The sequence below is a fragment of the Theropithecus gelada genome, chromosome 3 (assembly GCF_003255815.1).
Source record: "Theropithecus gelada isolate Dixy chromosome 3, Tgel_1.0, whole genome shotgun sequence".
NCBI classification, from domain to species: Eukaryota; Metazoa; Chordata; class Mammalia; order Primates; family Cercopithecidae; genus Theropithecus; species Theropithecus gelada.
Genome location: NC_037670.1, coordinates 33,766,782 through 33,786,036, shown reverse-complemented (window position 1 = coordinate 33,786,036; position 19,255 = coordinate 33,766,782). Strand labels below are relative to the sequence as shown.

Genomic DNA, 19,255 nt, shown 5'->3' with positions numbered 1-19,255 from the left:
CCTGCTGTGTTCTTAGTGGTTAGGAGCCTTCGTAGGCAAACAGTTCCCAGGAAAGTTTCTGTATGAGCCTCAGCACTTAAGCCACTACCCAGATTCACCTGCCTTGTAAGTGTCAGTTTGTCCCTGGTGACCTGCAGGACAATTTACAGGACACCAGCACTCAGAGATCATACTGCAGGTAGAATTAACTTCATAATTTACAGGGCATGGTGCAAAATGAAAATTCAGCGTTCCTCATTCAAAAATTATTAAGAAATTCAAGACACTCTAGCAGAGTATTAAATTAAGCGTGGGGCCCATCTGGAGGGAGGGCTCTGTGTGATCACATAGGTCCAGTGCCCATGAAGCCAGCTGTAACTGCAAGAAATGTCAACAAATTCAGTGGATCCTGGGCAAGGCTTCCCCTTGTGTTCTGCTTGGGGAGTGCAGTGGGCTTGGGAATGTCCTCTGGGCATGGCTTCCCCTCTCCTGAGGTCTTCTCCATGTGGCAGCCTAAACACTTTTTAACAAGGATTTAGGGCTTCTCAACTTACACCCCAGTTATGTCTACAATGGTGAGCACAGTGGGAAGGAGAGATGATTGACTGCAAAACACAGTGAAGATGTTGTTTAGAACAGTGTTCTCAAAACCCAGTCTGGCTTTGATGAAGTTTTCACCCCTCTGATATAAAGAAAGAAAGAAGGGTACGACAGTGAGGTGTTTTGGGTATATGTTTATTTTCATCTGTAAAGCTAAATATAATGGCCACTCCTTTACTCTATGATTGCCTTATGATTTTGGTGTTGAAATGTTCTCTCTATCATAAAGGGATACTAATGATATTCGGTGGTCATTTTTGAATCATCTTCACTAGCCAAAGAAATAGTTGGATGCTCTTAAGATGTAATTCCCAATATTTTAGGGATTTTTTTTTTTTTTTTTTTTTTTGACATGGAGTCTAGCTCTGTTGCCCAGGCTGGAGTGCAGGGGCTTGATCTTGGCTCACTGCAACCTCCGGTTCTCACTGCAGCCTCCTGGGTTCAAGTGATTCTCCTGTCTCAGCCTCCCGAGTAGCTGGGACTACAGGGACACACCACCATGCCAGGGTGATTTTTGAATTTTTAGTGGAGATGGACTTTCACTGTGTTGGCCAGGCTGGTCTCGAACTCCTGACCTGAAGTGATCCTCCTGCCTGGGCCTCTCAAAGTGCTAGGATTACAAGTATGAGTCACTGTGCCTGGCCAGAATATTTTAGGGAAAATTTTACTGGTTCATGAAATACAAGTCTGAGAACCTGTGGACTAGTAAGTGCAGAAAAGCGGAGTGGGATGGTGGAAAGAGCCCAGGGCTGGGGGACACCCCTTAATCTTACATGGCCACGAATCACAGAGTCTTGGGTAGCTTCTTTCCCTTTTTGGGGTCCTTGTGTTTAGCTCTACTCTGAGGGGGCTGGACCAGACGGTTGCCTAGTCCTTTCCAGTTTCAATATTCTCTGCTAACTGATTGCTAGCTCTCATTGCTAAATAACAGGGAGGATTTGGATTACAGACCCAATGTGTCCTATTTGTTCAAGTTATGGAGAAACACAGAGAAGACAATTGAAGGGAATCTACAAACAAAAGAATCCTGAAACCAACACAACAGCTGCTCAATAGATGTTGAAAAGAGCCCATCGTCAAATGTACCATGGTACATCACAACGGTTGGGTGGTCAATAGGAAAGTTCTATCTTAAGGACATTGGCTTCGTCACATTGTATTTGCCAAACAAGCAGTGAACATCTGTTTATATAAAAAATTTTCCTCTTCTCTCCTTTATATTTCATCCTTTAAAAACTTTCTTAGGATACATTTTGCTTGGTCTGGTAAGTCTACAGTGCCATTTTGAAGAGGAAGCCTTCAAATTACTTCCTTAATGCATTAAAAATATGATAAAGTGATTTGCTCATTTTGCATAAGTCTCAGCCCCAGTCTTGCACAATAAATATTTGGTAAATAGATTTTAATAAAAGTATACTCGTGCTGTGATTTTGTCCCATTATAAACATATCTAGCAACTATTTTCTTTTGAAAAAAGCTAAATTTGCTGGAGGGTCTCTTGTACAGCTACTGTACAGTCTACTTTATGCTTCTGGAATTGTCAAAACAAACTTAACTGCTGTCAGGAACTCCGATCCGGTATCACTGTCAAAATGTTTTACAACGATTCAGCCAAATGTTTTTGGAACAGCTGTGCTACTAGTCAGCCTGAGTCATTTTCCTTCTTTCCTTTTGGCCCAATCCAGTGATTCATCATCCTGCTTTTAGAATATTTGCCTATTTTTAAAACCAGTCAAAGAAGGCAGCCACTGTTTAAAAGTAAACACACCACACATCAACTTGGGGCAGCTTTGTAAGCAGCTTCGCAAGCCCTGAAATTTCTGGCTGCTAGGGATGCCAGCTAAACCAGATGGCATCAAACAGTGAAATACAGGCCTGGCTTTCAGACTTGGTAGGCTTCGTACATCTGTCTTTGGTCTTCTTGTTTCCGCTGCTATTTCCTGCTTGGGTTAATCCAGCTTGATCCATTCTTTAACAAAAGCCTTACTTTTTATTTTGCTCGACTCTCTAAAACATCCATATGTATGTTGATTTCTATGTTAATCAATTAGACTTTTATTTCAACTCAAGGAGTCCAATTTGAAGCTACTTTATTTATCTGTAAAATTATCAGTATGGTCACATATGTTTGACTGGACATGGTGTGACTATAAATAAGGATGTAGATTTCCACAGTGGGCCTCATTAATTCTGTTGATACCAGGTGTTTGCTATTTACATTACTGTAGTAAAGTAAATGAAGAATTTTTTTTTTTTTTTTTTAAATAGTTAAGCAGGAAGGAGTGTGACTTCACAGGAGGCAAGGCGGATTAAGTCTCAGGAAGCCTTGAGGTTCATTGCTGGCTGTCTTCTAGAATTCTAGACTGTCTTAGCTGCTCTCATACTTTGCAGAAGTGGTTTCTCCTTCCAACAAGTGCCTGCTTGTCTATGATTATTAGGGTTGGGATGCACAAGTAGAATATGTTCCCATTTACCTTTGCCAAATCATTCTGGCCTTGGACCCAGTGAGCTAAAATGATTGTGATGTCTAGGTTATTAAACTTGTACTGCAGTGAATGTAAATACAGTTAAGACCAAAATCAGTTTCACAAAGCATAGGTTTTATAATGAAGCCTACCTCTAAAGGGTCAGTGGTGACAAGTGCATTATTTCTGCCTTTTGTCCAATTCTTTGCAAATGTTGGGGTGGATTTAACAAGGCACAGTAATGGGCAGAATTTATCACTTCTAGTCTAAGTAGAGCATTCAAAGGGCCTGGGGACTGAATCCCAATTCCTCTGAAGACTGTCTTCTAACCTGCAGCAAGGGGCTTGGGAAATTTCTCAGTTTCTGCTTGTTCTGTGAGCTAAAGTTAAGTGATATCACTGAATCTGAGGACAGCCATTGTCTAGCATAGGTGCAGATACAAAACAGATTCAAATGTGGTGGTGCACTGTCATTATTTTAAACTACTTTTATATGGAAGTATTGTTATACTACTCTTGACTAAAATATACCAGAGACTATTAAGTGATATGACCCTTGAGGGCTTTGGTCAAAGTGAATACCGTGCTTGTTTAAATTATCTTTCTGGTGATTATCTTCGATGCCTTCAATGCCTTAGATGCCAGAAATGCCTTGTGTACTACATTTTATTCTGGACTGTACTATCAGCGCATTGGGAGAGGATACTTGTTTCTGTGTTGTGTGTGGCCCATACCACTCCCTGTAGTTCAAAAAGAACATCAGCCAGTTTTTAATCAAGAAATTTGGTGATGACTATGAAAACATAAAAACTATTATCTTTTCTTGCTTTATTATAATTTAAAATAGCTTTGGTTTTTAAATCATTTTTTCACCTTATATTTTGCATACATACCGTATATGTACAGTATATGTAGATGTATGTGTACTGTATATGTGTATGTACACTGTATATGTATATATGCATATGTACTATGTATATGTACTGTATATGTATGTGTACTATATGTATAAGTGTACTGTATATATAGTATATGCACTGTATCTGTACTGTATATGTATCTGCACTGTATATGTGTACTGTGTGTATGTACTGTATATGTATATGTACTGTACTGCACATATGTATATGTACTGCATATGTATCCATACTGTATCTGTATGTGTACTGTGTATATCTTACTGTACCTGTACTGTACATATATGTATACTGTATATGTATCTGTACTGTCTCTATTATATATATGTGTACTGTATGTGTATATGTATGTGTACCATGTATGTATGTATCTGTACTGTATCTGTATGTGTACTGTATATAACTGTATGTGTATTGTACATATGTGTACTGTATATGTATCTGTACTGTATCTCTATTATATGTGTATGTGTACTATATCTGTATTGTATATGTGTACTGTATATGTATCTGTATTGTACCTGTACTGTATGTATATGTGTACTCTGTATGTATCTGTACTGTATCTCTATTACATATGCATGTGTATGTGTATCTGTATTGTATGTGTATGTGTACTGTATATGTATCTACTGTACCTGTACTGTATGTATATGTGTACTCTGTATGTATCTGTACTGTATCTCTATTATATATGCATGTGTATGTGTATCTGTATTGTATGTGTATGTGTACTGTATATGTATCTGTATGTGTATCTGTACTGTATGTATATGTGTACTGTATATATACTGGGGTAGGGATTGGAAATGAGTGGCCAATGAACCCTTAGAGCCGGAGAGTACCTGGAGATACCAGAGGTTCTGCTTTCTAGCACCAAGGCTGGGTCAGCACTATGTTCTTGAAGAGATTTGGGGATGACTTGGATATTCTGACCTATATTTTGTTCAGATTTCCTCAAATGCTTCTTAGAACTTTATCTTCCGATCCAGCAACAGCTGCTTATTGCCAACCAGTCAACGTAAGCATGAGTTAGGAGGTCTTTTGGGACTCTCTGGGCTCTGGTGCTCTCTAACAAAGCTGTGAATTCTGTCGCAGGGTAGGAGTGCTGCCTGGTGTATTGGAAAGAAATGCCCCATTTGGGTTGCTGCCTGTTTCTCACTGTAACCCAGAACGAGTTTCTGGTTAACTGCCTGTTAGTGTGGTTTGTGGTAGGAGCAGACAGCAATACTGTCACAGCTTGCGGTACTTGGAGTCATTCAGAGCAGAACGAACGCCTCTACTTTTCACTAACATGTTCTCCTGTCCCATTAAAGTCCTTCTGGCCACCTCATTAGCACCTTATTAAAGCATTTTGTTTCATATCATATTTTTTGGTTTTGGCCAATGTAAGAGTATTGAAAGACAAGCAGTCCTTCTTAATTGGAGAGCTACCAGCCTGGACATTTGAGGATTCTGATATTTGCTTGCAAAATTTTGTTCGGGCCAACTAAGCTCTCCACGCATCTGTGTGTACAGAAAACGAGCAAAATTGTCCTTTACACTCTGTCTGTCCCCAACTGAAGTGATGAAAATGACTGAAACAGTGTACACTGATGGTCTAACTATGGGGGAGTCCAAGGACGGCCCCAACAGGGCACCTCTCCTACAAGAAAGAGCTCCATAGTGAAGAATCATTTCATGTTCTTGTTTCAGATGATACACCCCCTGAAGACTCCACTCCTTTGGAATTTCCAGAATTAGACCAGCAGCTACAGGTAAGGATTTTTCTAAAGTCTCTCTTCTTTCCTCCTTAGTGTCATAAAGTATAGCGAGCTGGGCAGAGAGTGGCCTGACTAGGGGAGACTGACTTGGACACAGAATGTGGGGCTTTGAAGTCATCAAGGATTACATTTCTAGAGCTCCAAAGTCAGGCTGAAGCCCTCATGGAATGCCCCTGTCTGGTTATCTGGCTATGGCACCAGGACATCAAGTGCTTATAGTGTAAATTGCCTCCTATTTTTAAGGAGTTCTGGAGCCTGGGAAAAGGACGGGTCCGTGCTCTACTTTGGTATGGCTGTCTCTATACCATTGCAGTTTTGGCTGTGTTTGGGGTTAGTGGTTTAGTGATAAACTCCGCAGAGAAAACTTACCATGTTTGCCAAGACTTTGGAATAACCTTCCTTTCTCCGTTCCCTGCCCCTTCCCCAGTTCTCTGACAACTTTTAATGGAATATAATTATTTTAACTTAAACCTTCTGAAACTTGACTTGTTGGACCCATGAAAAATTATTTTGTATATGTAGTTTCTGAGTGATCTGTCGAAAGATATTTTAATACACCAGAATTATTTGAAAGGAGCTCATTTATCACATTTTAATTTTCTTTAGATTATCTGTGGTGATTCCAGGCAAAAATGGCTTTCGGAAGAGGTTCTGTCTAAAATACCTGGATACTGGCCTTGGGCCAGCCATTGACTTGAATACTTAACTTTGTAGTCACATTTGGACAAGTCCAGTAGGGGTCTTGAATCCTGTACACAGACATTTCTTGGTCACCACTTTTTTCTCCTAAATATTGATTTTGAAAGCCTTTAGAAGGGATTTGTAACCTCCAGTTCCCAACAGGCCCTGACATACCCTATTATCTTACACACAGCAGCTTTTCCCATTTGTGGGTGTGCCTTGTGTCCTAAGGTCATTTGAGTTTGGGATTCTTATTCCTGGACAGTCCTCAACGGAGGTGGAAGAAGAACCAAGAATGAGCCCTTCCACAAGCCAAGATAGTGTTCCCTTTTGTTTGCTTCTGTTCTTACCTCAGTACACAGGCACTGTGTTAAAAACCTGGGTCAGGTTTGAAAAGCTGGTGTTCTACTGCCAGGGTGCTCTCTAAAAACCAACTGAGGGCGACTCAGGTGTGACCTGGCCGCTTGGAGGAGTCCTCATTCTCACCTTTGCAGCAGTCCTGGGTATTGTCTCAGCTTTCCAACAGAAAGCTGCTCAACAAAGCAGTATAGCTATGTAGGTATTACTGAAAATAGTATAGGAGATTGGAGGGTTACGCTGATCACCACACAGCTGTCAAAAGAGCTCTGTCATCCCTAAAATCTCCTCTCTAGCTATTAGCCATCATGTCTCCTTTTTTTCTGTCCTCCATGCAGGGTTCTCAACCCAGCTCTCCTGGCTTCTAATATCTAATTATGGTCTCTCCTCCCCTGCCCCCACCAATATCTCTTCTTTTCAGCATGAAGAAGAACAATTCAGACCTCCCTCTGCCTTTCCTTTGAGACAGAGTCTCCCCCTGTCACCTAGGCTGGAGTACAGTGGGGTGATCTCAGCTCACGGCAAACTCCACCTCCTGAGTTCAAGCGATTCTCCCATCTCAGCCTCCCTAGTAGCTGGAATTACAGGCGTGTGCCACCACACCTGGCTAATTTTTGTATTTTTAGTAGAGATGGGATTTTGCCATGTTGGCCAGACTGGTCTCAAACTCCTGACCTCAAGCAATCCGCCCGCCTCAGCCTCCCAAAGTGCTGGGATTGCAGGCGTGAGCCACCGCGCCTGGCCTGCATTTTCTTCTGATGTGCTCACATTGCAAATGATGGTTCTTGCTTAGGTTCTGTTCTCACACAGGGGCTGTCTATGTGCTACTGGTGGTGTAATTGGGATTGCCATTGAAAGTAATGCCATTGGCCAGGTGCCGTGCGTCACGCCTGTAATCCCAGCACTTTGGGAGGCTGAGGCAGGTGGATAAGACCAACCTGGTCAATATGGTGAAACCCCATCTCTACTAAAAATACAAAAATTAGCCAGGTGTGGTGGCACGCGCCTATAGTCACAGCTACTAGGGAGGCTGAGGCAGGAGAATCACTTGAAACTGGGAGGCGGAGGTTGCAGTGAGCTGAAGGTTGCTGTGAGCCAAAATTATACCACTGCACTCCAGCCTGGGCAACAGAGCAAGACTCCGTCTCAAAAAAATAAAAAAGAAAGTAATGGCAAAAACTACAACTTCTTTTACACCAACCTAGTAGCTATTTTTTCCCCTAGTCACATTTTTTTCCTCTTTATTCTATGGTCACATCAAAGCTATTTTATTATCATAGAAATTAGGTGAAAATAAGGAGTAAACATGTTTTGGAAATAAAACACTAAAAGCATATTCAGGTTCTTGTTCTCTCCTCAAATTATAGATCATTAATTCTACTTTTTTTGTGTTGGAACAAAATTTTTTCCTTTGGGAACTTTAATGGTCTTCTCTGGCTCATGGATCATTCTCCACAAGACTCACAGTAGCCCTGGCAATTATCCAGATAATTTTTTCTGTTAAAGCATTGCCAGGTCCATTTGAATTTTATAGCTTTAATTCCACTTGACATATATTAGAAATTAAGTCTATTTAATTATTTTACTCCAATGAAACTATTTCATCTTCATTGATCTTTAATGAATTAGGCAGTTGAGAGGGTAGTTTCTGGCTCAGGGTTTTGATTTTTTTCCCCTTAAAGTATGATAGTGCTTTATCTCTTTGTGAATGGAGAGAGCGTTACCAGCAATACAACTAAACACATTTCAGTAAGTGCTTGTTTGTTGAGTGAAGGATAGGAGTGAGTGTTACAAACATTTACCAGTTGTCAAGGCATTTGGGTAGGGTTGCCTCTGTCTAGAGCTGTTGCCTGTTATCTTTATTCTGTACTCCAGGGCGTGAGTGACTAAAGAGCAAGGCGGTGATGGTTGGGAGGAGAAATCTAACAGAAAATGACATCTGAAAGCAAATGTTTATTTCTATGCTTAGCATAAGCATATACATTTAAGCCTTCTGTAGCAGGAAGTCTCTGTATTGAAAGCAATGCAAATGCTTCATGTACAAAAGGAACAATCTATTACATGGAGCGGGCCACCTTTACAGTCAGTCTCGTGTGCTTTCATCACACAGTAATGGCTCTTGGAATTTTGTCGACTATCATCATCCACTATGGAAGAGTAAAAGTTGGGTTACAAAGGCATATGAAGTGCTTTGTGGTTGCAACTATATGCTTAAGAACGAACTGAGTCTTCATGACCTCTATCAGAGATTTAAACATTTTCTTGGTGGAAAATAAATGATGCCAGGTATTGCCAGCCCCATTCTCTGCAAAACCTCGGATTTAAATCCCACCAAAGCACACTGAGTACCTATTAGGCGAGGGATGTTTCCCTACATATGATCTCATTTGATCCTTACAATAATTAGTAAACTATTATGTCTCCGCTTTACAGATGAGAAACTTGAGGCCAAATTTTGGTTTAAATACATTTACTATTCCCTTCTTTCCCTTACGCTTTTTAAGGAACATACAGGCTGCTTAAATTACTTTGATAGGTGGAAACTTTTTTTGTTTGTTTGTTTCTGTTTTGCAAGGTTGCCATAATGTTGTTATAGAATAACCTTGTAAAATCTGTTCTGACTTTCTGATATCCATTACACATGCGTCGGTAGTTTATAAAATGCTGCTATAAAATAGCTATTTGGTAGATACTCGATCACTAATTTGACCCCCAGCATTTTTTCTGTTGTTTTGCCAAGAATGTGGACATGTTTGAGCATGTAATTCGCAGTGCTGCTATTTTCACAGAAGCCAAAAAAAGCCTTGTGCAAGAATAGCAGTGACAAACATTTCTCTTGATGTCTCTATTAATGCAAAATATTGAGCAAGAGAGCGCAGGAGAAGGTAGGTGTTAAAATGAACATCTCTTTATAATGTTCATTTGTGGGCCTTAGGCCTCCATCCAGGGGTAGGTGGAAGGTCAATTCTATTTGTGCAGATTCCTTTCTTGGGACTAGATTTCTAAATTTCCCATGGCCATCAGGGACAGTATTTGAGTAGAGCTAGTGTAGATGATACAGTCAGAAGAAAGGAGGCCCAATTCTATGTCCATTTCTAAGAATGAATGAAAAATCACTATTCTCTTTCGTTTTTATTTTTTGAGACAAAGTCTTGCTCTGTCACCCAGGCTGGAGTGCAGTGGCATGATCATGGCTCACTGCAGCCTCGACCTCCCTGAGCTCAGGTGATCCTCCCACCCCAGCCTCCTGAGTAGCTGGGACCACAGGTGCATGCCACTACACCTGGCTAATTTTTGTATTTTTCATAGAGATAGGGTTTTGCCATGTTGCCCAGACTAGTCTCAAACTCCTGGGCTCAAGGGATCTACCCACCTCAGGCTCCCAAAGTGCTGAGATTACAGATGTGAACCAACGCACCTAGCCATTACTTTTCTTCAGGTCTCAGCTTCTTTCTGTTTGACCTGTCTCTCTCTGTTCTAAAAGATGGTGGAATCCTTTCATGGTCCCAGGGTTTGGGTCAAGACCAAGCCTGTCTTACTGCTTAAGCATGTTATGTTTTTGGAACCATGATTTAACTTACACATGATCCAAAACTATGCTACAACGTGGTCTTAACTGCATTGGAATGAGAAATATGTTCTATTGTCAGGTAGAGGACATGATGACTAGTAGATTGTAATTAAAAACATCCTAATGAGAATGACAATGACCAAAGCATGGGCATTAGCATTGGGTTGGCCTGGATTTGGATCTCAGCTAAATTTGTGATTTCCGGCTTGTTATTTACTCTCTTGAAAGCTCACTTCTCAACTGCAAAGTGGAGATAACAATATCAATCTCACATTGTTGTGGGAATTAAATATGGTAATGAGTAGATCTAGCACAGACCTTGACAAAATCATTGCTCAATTAATGTGAATTTCATTCTCTGGTGAAATTATTTATTGAATGAAGTACTTAAGAATAAGTAATTTATTTTTATTCATGTAAAATGAAATAAAAGCATCTCCTTGGGATTTTAAGTTAGGGATAGAAGTTCTGATACCCTCTTCTTTTCATTAAGCCAAGGTGCTTTGAAAACAATATGACTTTTTTTAACCAAATTGAGCAATAGCTTCAATCCCTCCTTAAAGTCCTCCTATCTAATCTGACAGTGACAGGTGTCTCTGTGGTACACACTGAACTAACAGAGTCTGATAAGTCCAGAAACTGATGTCACCTCCACAAATAAACAATTTCGTAGCTTCAGTTGTGTACCATAATATCCTGTTATCCGAGCAGCCTCTCCGGAAACTTCTGTTAGGTTTTGCATCAATATATCGCTTGACATCTGGGAAATGAAAATGATAGAAAATGAAGAAGTCTAGCCTTCCAGGATTCTGCTACACTGGTCTTTAACATCCATCTGGAAATGTGGTTAGGCTGTATTCTCATAGAAAGCACCAGACATAGCCGACATTTTCTGTCATACACACATTGAAAAGTATCTTATACTGCAATTTTTCTTTGACTGCTGTGCCCACACAGAAAACATATATAGATATGTTGGAGCTTTTCAATAATGCTTTTAATTTTTTTGTTTGTTTGTTTGTTTTGAGAAGCTCAGTTGTCATTTGGGTATGGCTTGTTCAAAAAGTTTGCTACTCTTGTGTTCTTTCTCCTTTTGATATTATGTCAACAGAAATGACGTAAATATACTTTACTCCAATGTAACATGATATATAAGTTCTGTAGTATAATTGATAGTGCTTAACGTGTACTGTAATGTAGATACTATATAAATGTCAGTTCTTAAAATATTTAAAGTTCTAAGATAATAGAGTTCTTAAATATCGAAATCAGCATGGACTGTGTTTTTCCTCTCAGTTTTAACAAACGATGCTTGTTAATTGTAAGACATTACAATGTAATGTAAATTTAAATCAGACACCCCCATCTTTCCCCAAAGTAGGTAACCCTGAGAATCAAGGAATAAATACAAAGACTGTTCAGCGAGTGTAGAATGTTTAGCTTCCTAAATATCTCTTCTGTGTGGGAAGCTGGGATAGGAAAATTAAATTCTTACATTTTTGAAGAGGATGGGGCCAGTAGCATTCGCAGAAGCCAAGTAGAAAACGGAAACGCCTGAGCCGGCTTTGCTCCTAGCCCAGGGTGGCTTGGCTGCGTCCTTCCCCATGGGGCCTGTTTCACGGAGTGTAATCCACTTCGGGAGGAGCTTGCTATGAACCGGCGGCTCAGGCAGAGAGCAGAATAGCACCTTGTGGCTCAAGCCGGCATTCTTGGAACGGGACCCTGCGGTTTCTCTCTTACTTCATCTTGTTAAATCGGTCCTGATAATTGGGGCGGATACCAGAGATAGTAGCAGCTCCTTCACACTGCACTGCCATGAAATATTAAGCCCTTGCGAGTTCCATCCTCAGGCGGCAGCGGGAGGAGGCGGAGATGGAGGAAAAGCGGGTGAGGAGGAAGTATCTCCTCCTGGGCTGTGACCTCACCCTAGCCCCAATCTGTGTCTTGGAAACATGTGTTTCAAAGTTGGCTTGAGGCACTGTTAGGAGAATGTCTTAATTTCACCTCCTTAGAACTGGCTGTGTTGTTTAGTAAACCAGATACGATGGCAGGGAGTGCATCTGAAAAGCTGCTGCTGTGACCACACAGAATTTGTGCTCCAGTACATCAGTGGTATCTTTTTCTTCAACTTGTCAACTGAACTATTTTTTGATTCCTTTTCTTTGAAGTGCAATATTTCATTCTTTAAGCAGGAAGGTGGTCTAAGTGTATCCAAAATGGGAGGATGTAGCATCATTATGCAGAAAATAACAAGGGAATTTTTTTCCTCTGGATCTGAAAAAAAAATTATTTAACAACATTAAGAGTTTATTTATCGTACATCCGTTCCCAGCATGGGCTTAGAACTATGAAAATCTCTCTGACAAGAACAGTCAAAATCAAGCAATGAGAACTGAAATAGTGTCACTTTTATTCCAAGAAGTTAATAGATGTTTTTTCATCTAGTTACCCACAGGTATTCTTTTAAGTTATTTTTCAGTTTTTAATTTGAGCATGTGTTACATAAACCCACGTAGAGTCAATTAATTCATGAGTGCCAGTGTTCTACATGTCGTGTTACTTAAGCGTACTGGTCCTCCATTTTTAAACTGAAAACCTGATTCTTGAATTCTAGGAATCGATTTCCTCAGGCAGAAGTTTATGTTTGATTAATATTGTTGGCCATATATTGTCTCTTATTTTGAGGGATTACCTCTCAAAAGGTAAGGTAAGAGAGGATTGCCCTCAGTCAGGACCTGATGATACAACACACATACACACATTATATCACAAAGCAATGAGAGTTACTCTGTCCCCCACAGAACAACACATCAGATTATTCTACAGTGCCACTTTTGATATTAGGTATAAAACCTGACTATCTTGATACTTGTATTCACTAGCCTGGTGGGACGAGAACCATATATATTTAAGCAAATTCTTTGGTCAGTTTCCTGGGCTGGGGTAAATGGCTAATGATGTCAACTGCCTTCTAAGAACAGTGGATTCTGTTGACCCAAGAGCACTTTGATTTGCCAAACAATGGCAATAATATCCATTATTATTTGGCTGCTGGAATATCCAATATCCTAGCAGCAAAAAACGTGTTTGGGGTTACCAGTGAATGGCTTGAGATTATAAAGGGGTGAGAAATTTGAAGTCCTCTGGGGAGAAATTTGGGAAAGTGAGGAAGATTGACTACAAGTGGAGTCAGATTCTCCTAGGTAACCCTGGCAGCACTGCTTAGAAGACGATGGGCTAGAGACAGCAGAAAGGTTTAATGAAATAATTTTTTGCATTAATTTTTTTCTTATTATGGGTAAAAATGCATATGATAAAATTTATCATCTTAACCATTTCTAAGTGTACAGTTTGGTAGTGTTGAGTATGTTCACATTGTTGTGCAACCAATCTCCAGAACTTTTTCATCTTGCAAAATAGAAAGTCTGTTCCCATTAAACAACAATTCCTTATTTCCCTCTTCCTCTGGCAACTAATGAGAGAATTTTACAATGTTTTGGTGGGTTATGCAATATAACCTTCCTCTTTGCTTAAAAAAGAGAAATCGATATTACTCTTTAATGTTTTCATACAAACCGGGAGCATTTGAAGTGTTGCTGAGTTATATGTCAAGTTAAAGGCTTCGTTTTCAGGATCCAGAGGCTGAAATGACCCCTGGAATCTTTGTACTCTCTGAAAACTGGATACAAAGTATTATAGGCTTATTCTTTTTTGATTGTCCCTTCTTTATGATGGGAAGTCTTGAAAATATTATTATGTATAGATAGCATGATCGTGCTGCTGAAAGCACATGTATCTTGAAATATGTATCATTACATACCGTTAGTGGCACAATCACACTACCTACAGATAATAACATCTTTGAATTTCCTACAATTAAGAGGTGCCAATAATAAAAAAAGAACAAATGACAACATTTCCCACTTAGTGAAAAGCATTACAGGTGGCAAGCTGGGGGTGAGGAAGGGAAGGCCTCTGTCTTCTTAAGAAAGTTATTAATGTACTTTTCAGTTTTCCTTTTAAATTATAGCAGCAAAAGACATACCTCCCTTTACATGGCTATTCTCTATGTTCTCTTAAAGCTGTGAATCCTTCATGCAGAGTTCTAGAACTTTTTGGCTGTCACATAGTTAACTGTACTGAATTCATGGTTCAGGTACCTACATGTACTGAGCTCTTGTTTCAACTGAGTATAGCCCCGTGTGGTGTTTGTAAGGACAGGATCTGATGTGTAGTCTTAGGACCTTCCAGGAGACAAATCCTTTAACAGGGCACAGATGATTTAACAGCTTGGCTATGGTGCCCAGAATAAATTGCTTTCATTCCCCTTACTGTTATACCTGGTAAGTTGCCAGTGTAACAGGTGAAAATTGATGAGTGGGTAGCGATTTCTGGGGCACAGACTGGAGGAGCCAGGAGTTCTGAATTCCTTTGGCAACAGCTTTATCTCATGGGGAGAGTTATACTGTAGTACTACTGTGCATTATTTTTCAATTTAATCCCGTATAGAAAGGGATAATGGTTCCAACAGGCTGAGTTTATCCTGTGAATGTGTTCATGGGCAGTAGAGAAAGATGCTGCCTAATATGATTACTATTAGATTTTCCATGAACTAGGATGTAACAGATGTTCCAGGTGAAGGTAAATTTGATCAAAATCTATTTAGAATTTTATTTCCTTTAAACATCTCTACTCAGAGCCTCATGATAAATAGGGAAGGTCATCTTATCTATCAATCAGACAGTAAAGTTTATTGAATTTCTATTATATCGTGGGAAGGATCACTAAATATGACACCCACAGAAATCTGTGTCCTTGAAGAATATAATGAGAGGAACAAATAGTAAAAACTTCATTAGTTCTCAATTTCCTTATATAAAATTAGTGACAATATGACCTTGTCAGATACTACATATATATATATATGTGTGTGTGTGTGTATATATATATACACACACACATACATATACATACACCATTTTGAAGAAAGGATAAGATTGAAGAACCTATTTCACAATAAACTGATATTTCTCAGATTTTATATACATTTTTTTTCTACATATAATTGAAAAGGGTGATTTAAAAAACTCTTAACTAGTATTCCTAATAGTAGTACTTTTTTTTTTTCCTTTTGGGATGGAGTCTTACTCTGTCACCCAGGCTGGATGCAGTGGCATGATCTCGGCTCACTGCAACCTCCACCTCCTGGGTTCAAGCAATTCTCCTGCCTCAGTCTCCCAAGTAGCTGGGACTACAGGTGCATGCCGCCATGCCTGGCTAATTTTTGTATTTTTAGTAGAGATCGGTTTTCATCATGTTGGCCAGGCTGGTCTTGAACACCTGGCCTCAAGCAATCCACCTGGCCTAAAAGTAGTACTTTTAATCACGCATTGCTAAACAAGAAATTAGAATAATACACTTGGGGGAAACTCGTTCTTTAAAAATAATTCCTAGAAGTAGGGTTTTCACCATGTTGCAGTCAGAAAGGTTTGCCGCGCTGGCCTTTGTTTCTTCCATGGATGGGAGAAAAAGAGAGACATGAATCTTACACGGATGGTTTTTTTTTTTTAGGGGGAGGGAGATCTGGCCTTTCTTAGAGGTTTGTTAATCCTTGCAAGCATTATTTCTGGCTCAGCATCTTTCTTTAGGTCAGATGCATTTCTCAGAAGAGAGCTTTTCTTCTCTACTCTGCAAGATGAGATTATACCTCCTGACTACAGGAACAGAAAGCAAGGGGTAATTGAACAGACAACTGAACTGTTTCCCCACCACTGCTCTTCTCTAAAGCAGAGTCTAAGATTTCCAGGGAGTGCTGTAGAATCCTTGAGAGACTTATTTTTACTCCATCACGTGGCAGGTAACTGACACGTAATGGATTTCAGGGCTCTGGCTTAGGCCAGAGATGTCCATGAATGACACTGGGAGACGAATGTGGGGACTATCTGTCCACCTCTCTATTTTCAGTCAAATAGAATCAGCTGAACTCTGTTGAATGGTGACTAACAATGCTGTTCTCATGTTAAAAAAAAAAAAAAAGAAAGAAAAAACCTTCCTTTAAAGAACATCAGCAGAGCAAAATGGTTGGTAATTTATCCTGATGCAAAGAAATGGACTAATTTCTTCTTGTTGTTTGTGAAGCCCCTGCCACCTTGTCATGACTCCGCGGAATCCATGGAGGTGTTCAAACAGCACTGCCAAATAGCAGAAGAATACCATGAGGTCAAAAAGGAAATCGCCCTGCTTGAGCAAAGAAAGTAAGTACCTACCCCCACCCCCCACACTCTACATCTGAGTAGGTCCTGCCTACTGGGCAAGGACCAAGGGCGGTGGGCAGGGGACAGGCTGAGTGTGAGGATGAGACGGAGGCAAGGGGATTATAGCAATGATTCAAGTGGTGCTATTGGAGATTAAGTGCTTTACTTTATGGAGTAGCAAAAGGAATACCAGGAATGCTTCCTACTCAAAACTTAAATTTTTAAATAAGAAATATTATTTCGGGAGATTAAAAATGCCAAAATACCACCCAAAACCACACTATGTTTTCCGTAAATGTGCCCAGAGGCCGCAGAACACTGTGGCTTGGTGTCAATTTTAATTTCTGCTTAAATGATGGTGTTCCCACATCACGCGAAGAAGCCACTGGGACAGCTCTTCGAAATGACGTAATTGTATTAGTTGACTGACTACATTTTATAGTTGGGTAAGTTTTTATCTTGATAGCTTTTATTACTATTACAGTTCTGCGGTAGGGAATTATACCGTTCTATTAATTCAAGCACTCTGATTTTACTCACTCATAACTGTTTGTTTCCGAATCCTTCTTTTTAACTGCACTTGATTCCGCCAGTGCCTAACCCAGTGAATCCCATTCTTTTATACTTGCAAAGCGTCAGAGTAGACACCTTGCCTTCACAGTACTGGCTGGTTGGGATTTCCCATTTATTAATGAGATATTTTGATTACTAGGATCTTTTGATTAGATCTCCTTTTGATTACATCTCCTACTAGGTGGTAAGTGCCATAAAACACAGGTAGTCAGGTGTTGTCACCATCAGATTCCTGGAGCCTGGTATGATATGTGGCACCTAGAGGCTGAGTAAATTATTGTTGAATGTGTGAAACAGAACACAAACATATTGTGATTGTTTATTTCTTATATATCACCTGTCACCCCAATAAAAGGAGGGGGAGAAGAAATAAACATGCTACCATGCTCAGCTAATTAAAAAATATTTTGTGGGGGCCAGGCACAGAGGTCCACACCCGTAATCCCAGCACTTTGGGAGGCTGAGGCAGGTAGATCACTTGAGGTCACGAATTCGAGACCAGCCTGGCCAACGTGGTGAAACCCTGTCTCTACTAAAAATACAAAAATTAGCCAGGCATGGTGGCGGGCACCTGTAATCCCAGCTACTCGGGAAACTGAGGCAAGAGAATTACTTGAACCTGGGAGGCAGAGATTGCAGTAAGCTGAGATCACGTGCCAGTATACTTCAGCCTGGGCAACAGAGTGAGACTCTTATCTCAAAAAAAATTTTTTTTTTTTTTTTAATAGATGGGATCTTGTTATCTTGCCCAGGCTTGTCTCAAACTTCTGGCCTCAAGCAGTCCTTCCACCTTGGCCTCCCAAAGTGCTGGGATTACAGAGTCAATATCAGCAATAAAGGGCTGCTAAGATGAATTGTTAAATTAGGAAATATGGTTATATCTTATATTTATAAATACATGAGCTTGGTTTTCCAAGGTTATTAATGATTATTATTTTCATTAATATAGATATGAAATTTCATAAAAGAATTGATGATTATTAATAATGTGACCAGTATTGAAGTCAAAGGAAGACTTATATGATCAATAGCCTGTAAATAAATGTATCTTCTGGTGCGTGTATGTGAAGTGTGGTGGTATAATAAAAATACACACACACACACACACGAAATTTAATTTTTACAAGAAAGCGAATGAAATATATTCTGTGTTGAGAAGTTTGTGAAATCCTTAGAATTTTTGAGACTCCCAGAATGGTGGTCAGACAGTATAGCATGATGGTGGACAGTATGGGTTTTGGAGCCAGACTTCTGTAAGACCTCAGTTAGTACCTTACAAACCCTTCCTTCCTTCCTTGCTTTGCCATGCTTCAAACATAAAATCATATCTAAACTTTCGGCTATAGGGGATTAAAAGATGTTTATTAGGAGGTCACAAATAAAACTTTTCTCTCCTATGTCTGACTATTTTCTTTTTGTTCTAAGAGTTTTGATAAAGTTGCTTGGAATACTCAGATTGCATGGTAGCACATGGTTGGAGTCCTACAAAAAATTTCATGAAGGAATTGAAGATTATTAATCACGTGACCTGTATTGAAGTCAAAGAAGACTAGTTGTATGACAAATAGCCTGTAAACGTATCTTCTGGTGTGTGTATGTGTGTGAAGTGTGGTGGTATGATAGAAAAATCTCCAGTAATTATGTCTCTATTTGTAAACTCTTCAGACTGAAGGTACTGGAGGACTTTGTTATTTAAATTAAATTTATGTGTAGCTTTTTTTCTTTTTTTGGAAATGCAATACTCATCCCCTAAATTACATGCTCTGTAAGTTTTTTTATGTTGCATTAAAAAAAATATGGTAGGACCAGACGCGGTGACTCACACCTGTAATCCCAGCACTTTGGGAGGCTGAGGCAGGTAGATCACCTGACGTCAGGAGTTCGAGACCAGCCTGGCCAACATGGCAAAACCCTGTCTCTACTAAAAATACAAAAGTTAGCCCAGTGTGGTGGCAGGTGCATGTAATCCCAGCTACTTGGGAGGCTGAGGCAGGAGAATCACCTGAACCCAGGAGGTGGAGGTTACAGTGAGCTGAGATTGCAACATTGCACTCCAGCCTGGGCAGTAAGAGCAAAACTCCATCTCAAAAAAAAAA

At 39.9% G+C, this 19,255-nt stretch overlaps 1 protein-coding gene across 6 annotated transcripts in view; it reads left to right on the top strand.

Annotated features, from left to right (window-relative positions):
- MAP3K7CL (MAP3K7 C-terminal like) overlaps positions 1-19,255 on the top strand; it is an 85,061-nt gene that overhangs the window by 52,517 nt on the left and 13,289 nt on the right. For 5 of the 6 annotated variants that reach the window (XM_025379733.1, XM_025379735.1, XM_025379738.1 and 2 more), the window contains 2 exons: positions 5,656-5,717; positions 16,471-16,586. In XM_025379733.1, the coding sequence (XP_025235518.1) occupies positions 5,656-5,717; positions 16,471-16,586 (178 nt within the window). Of the gene's footprint in view, positions 1-2,321; positions 2,471-5,655; positions 5,718-16,470; positions 16,587-19,255 lie in introns of those variants that run through there. The other variant, XM_025379737.1, reaches the window with a different exon arrangement.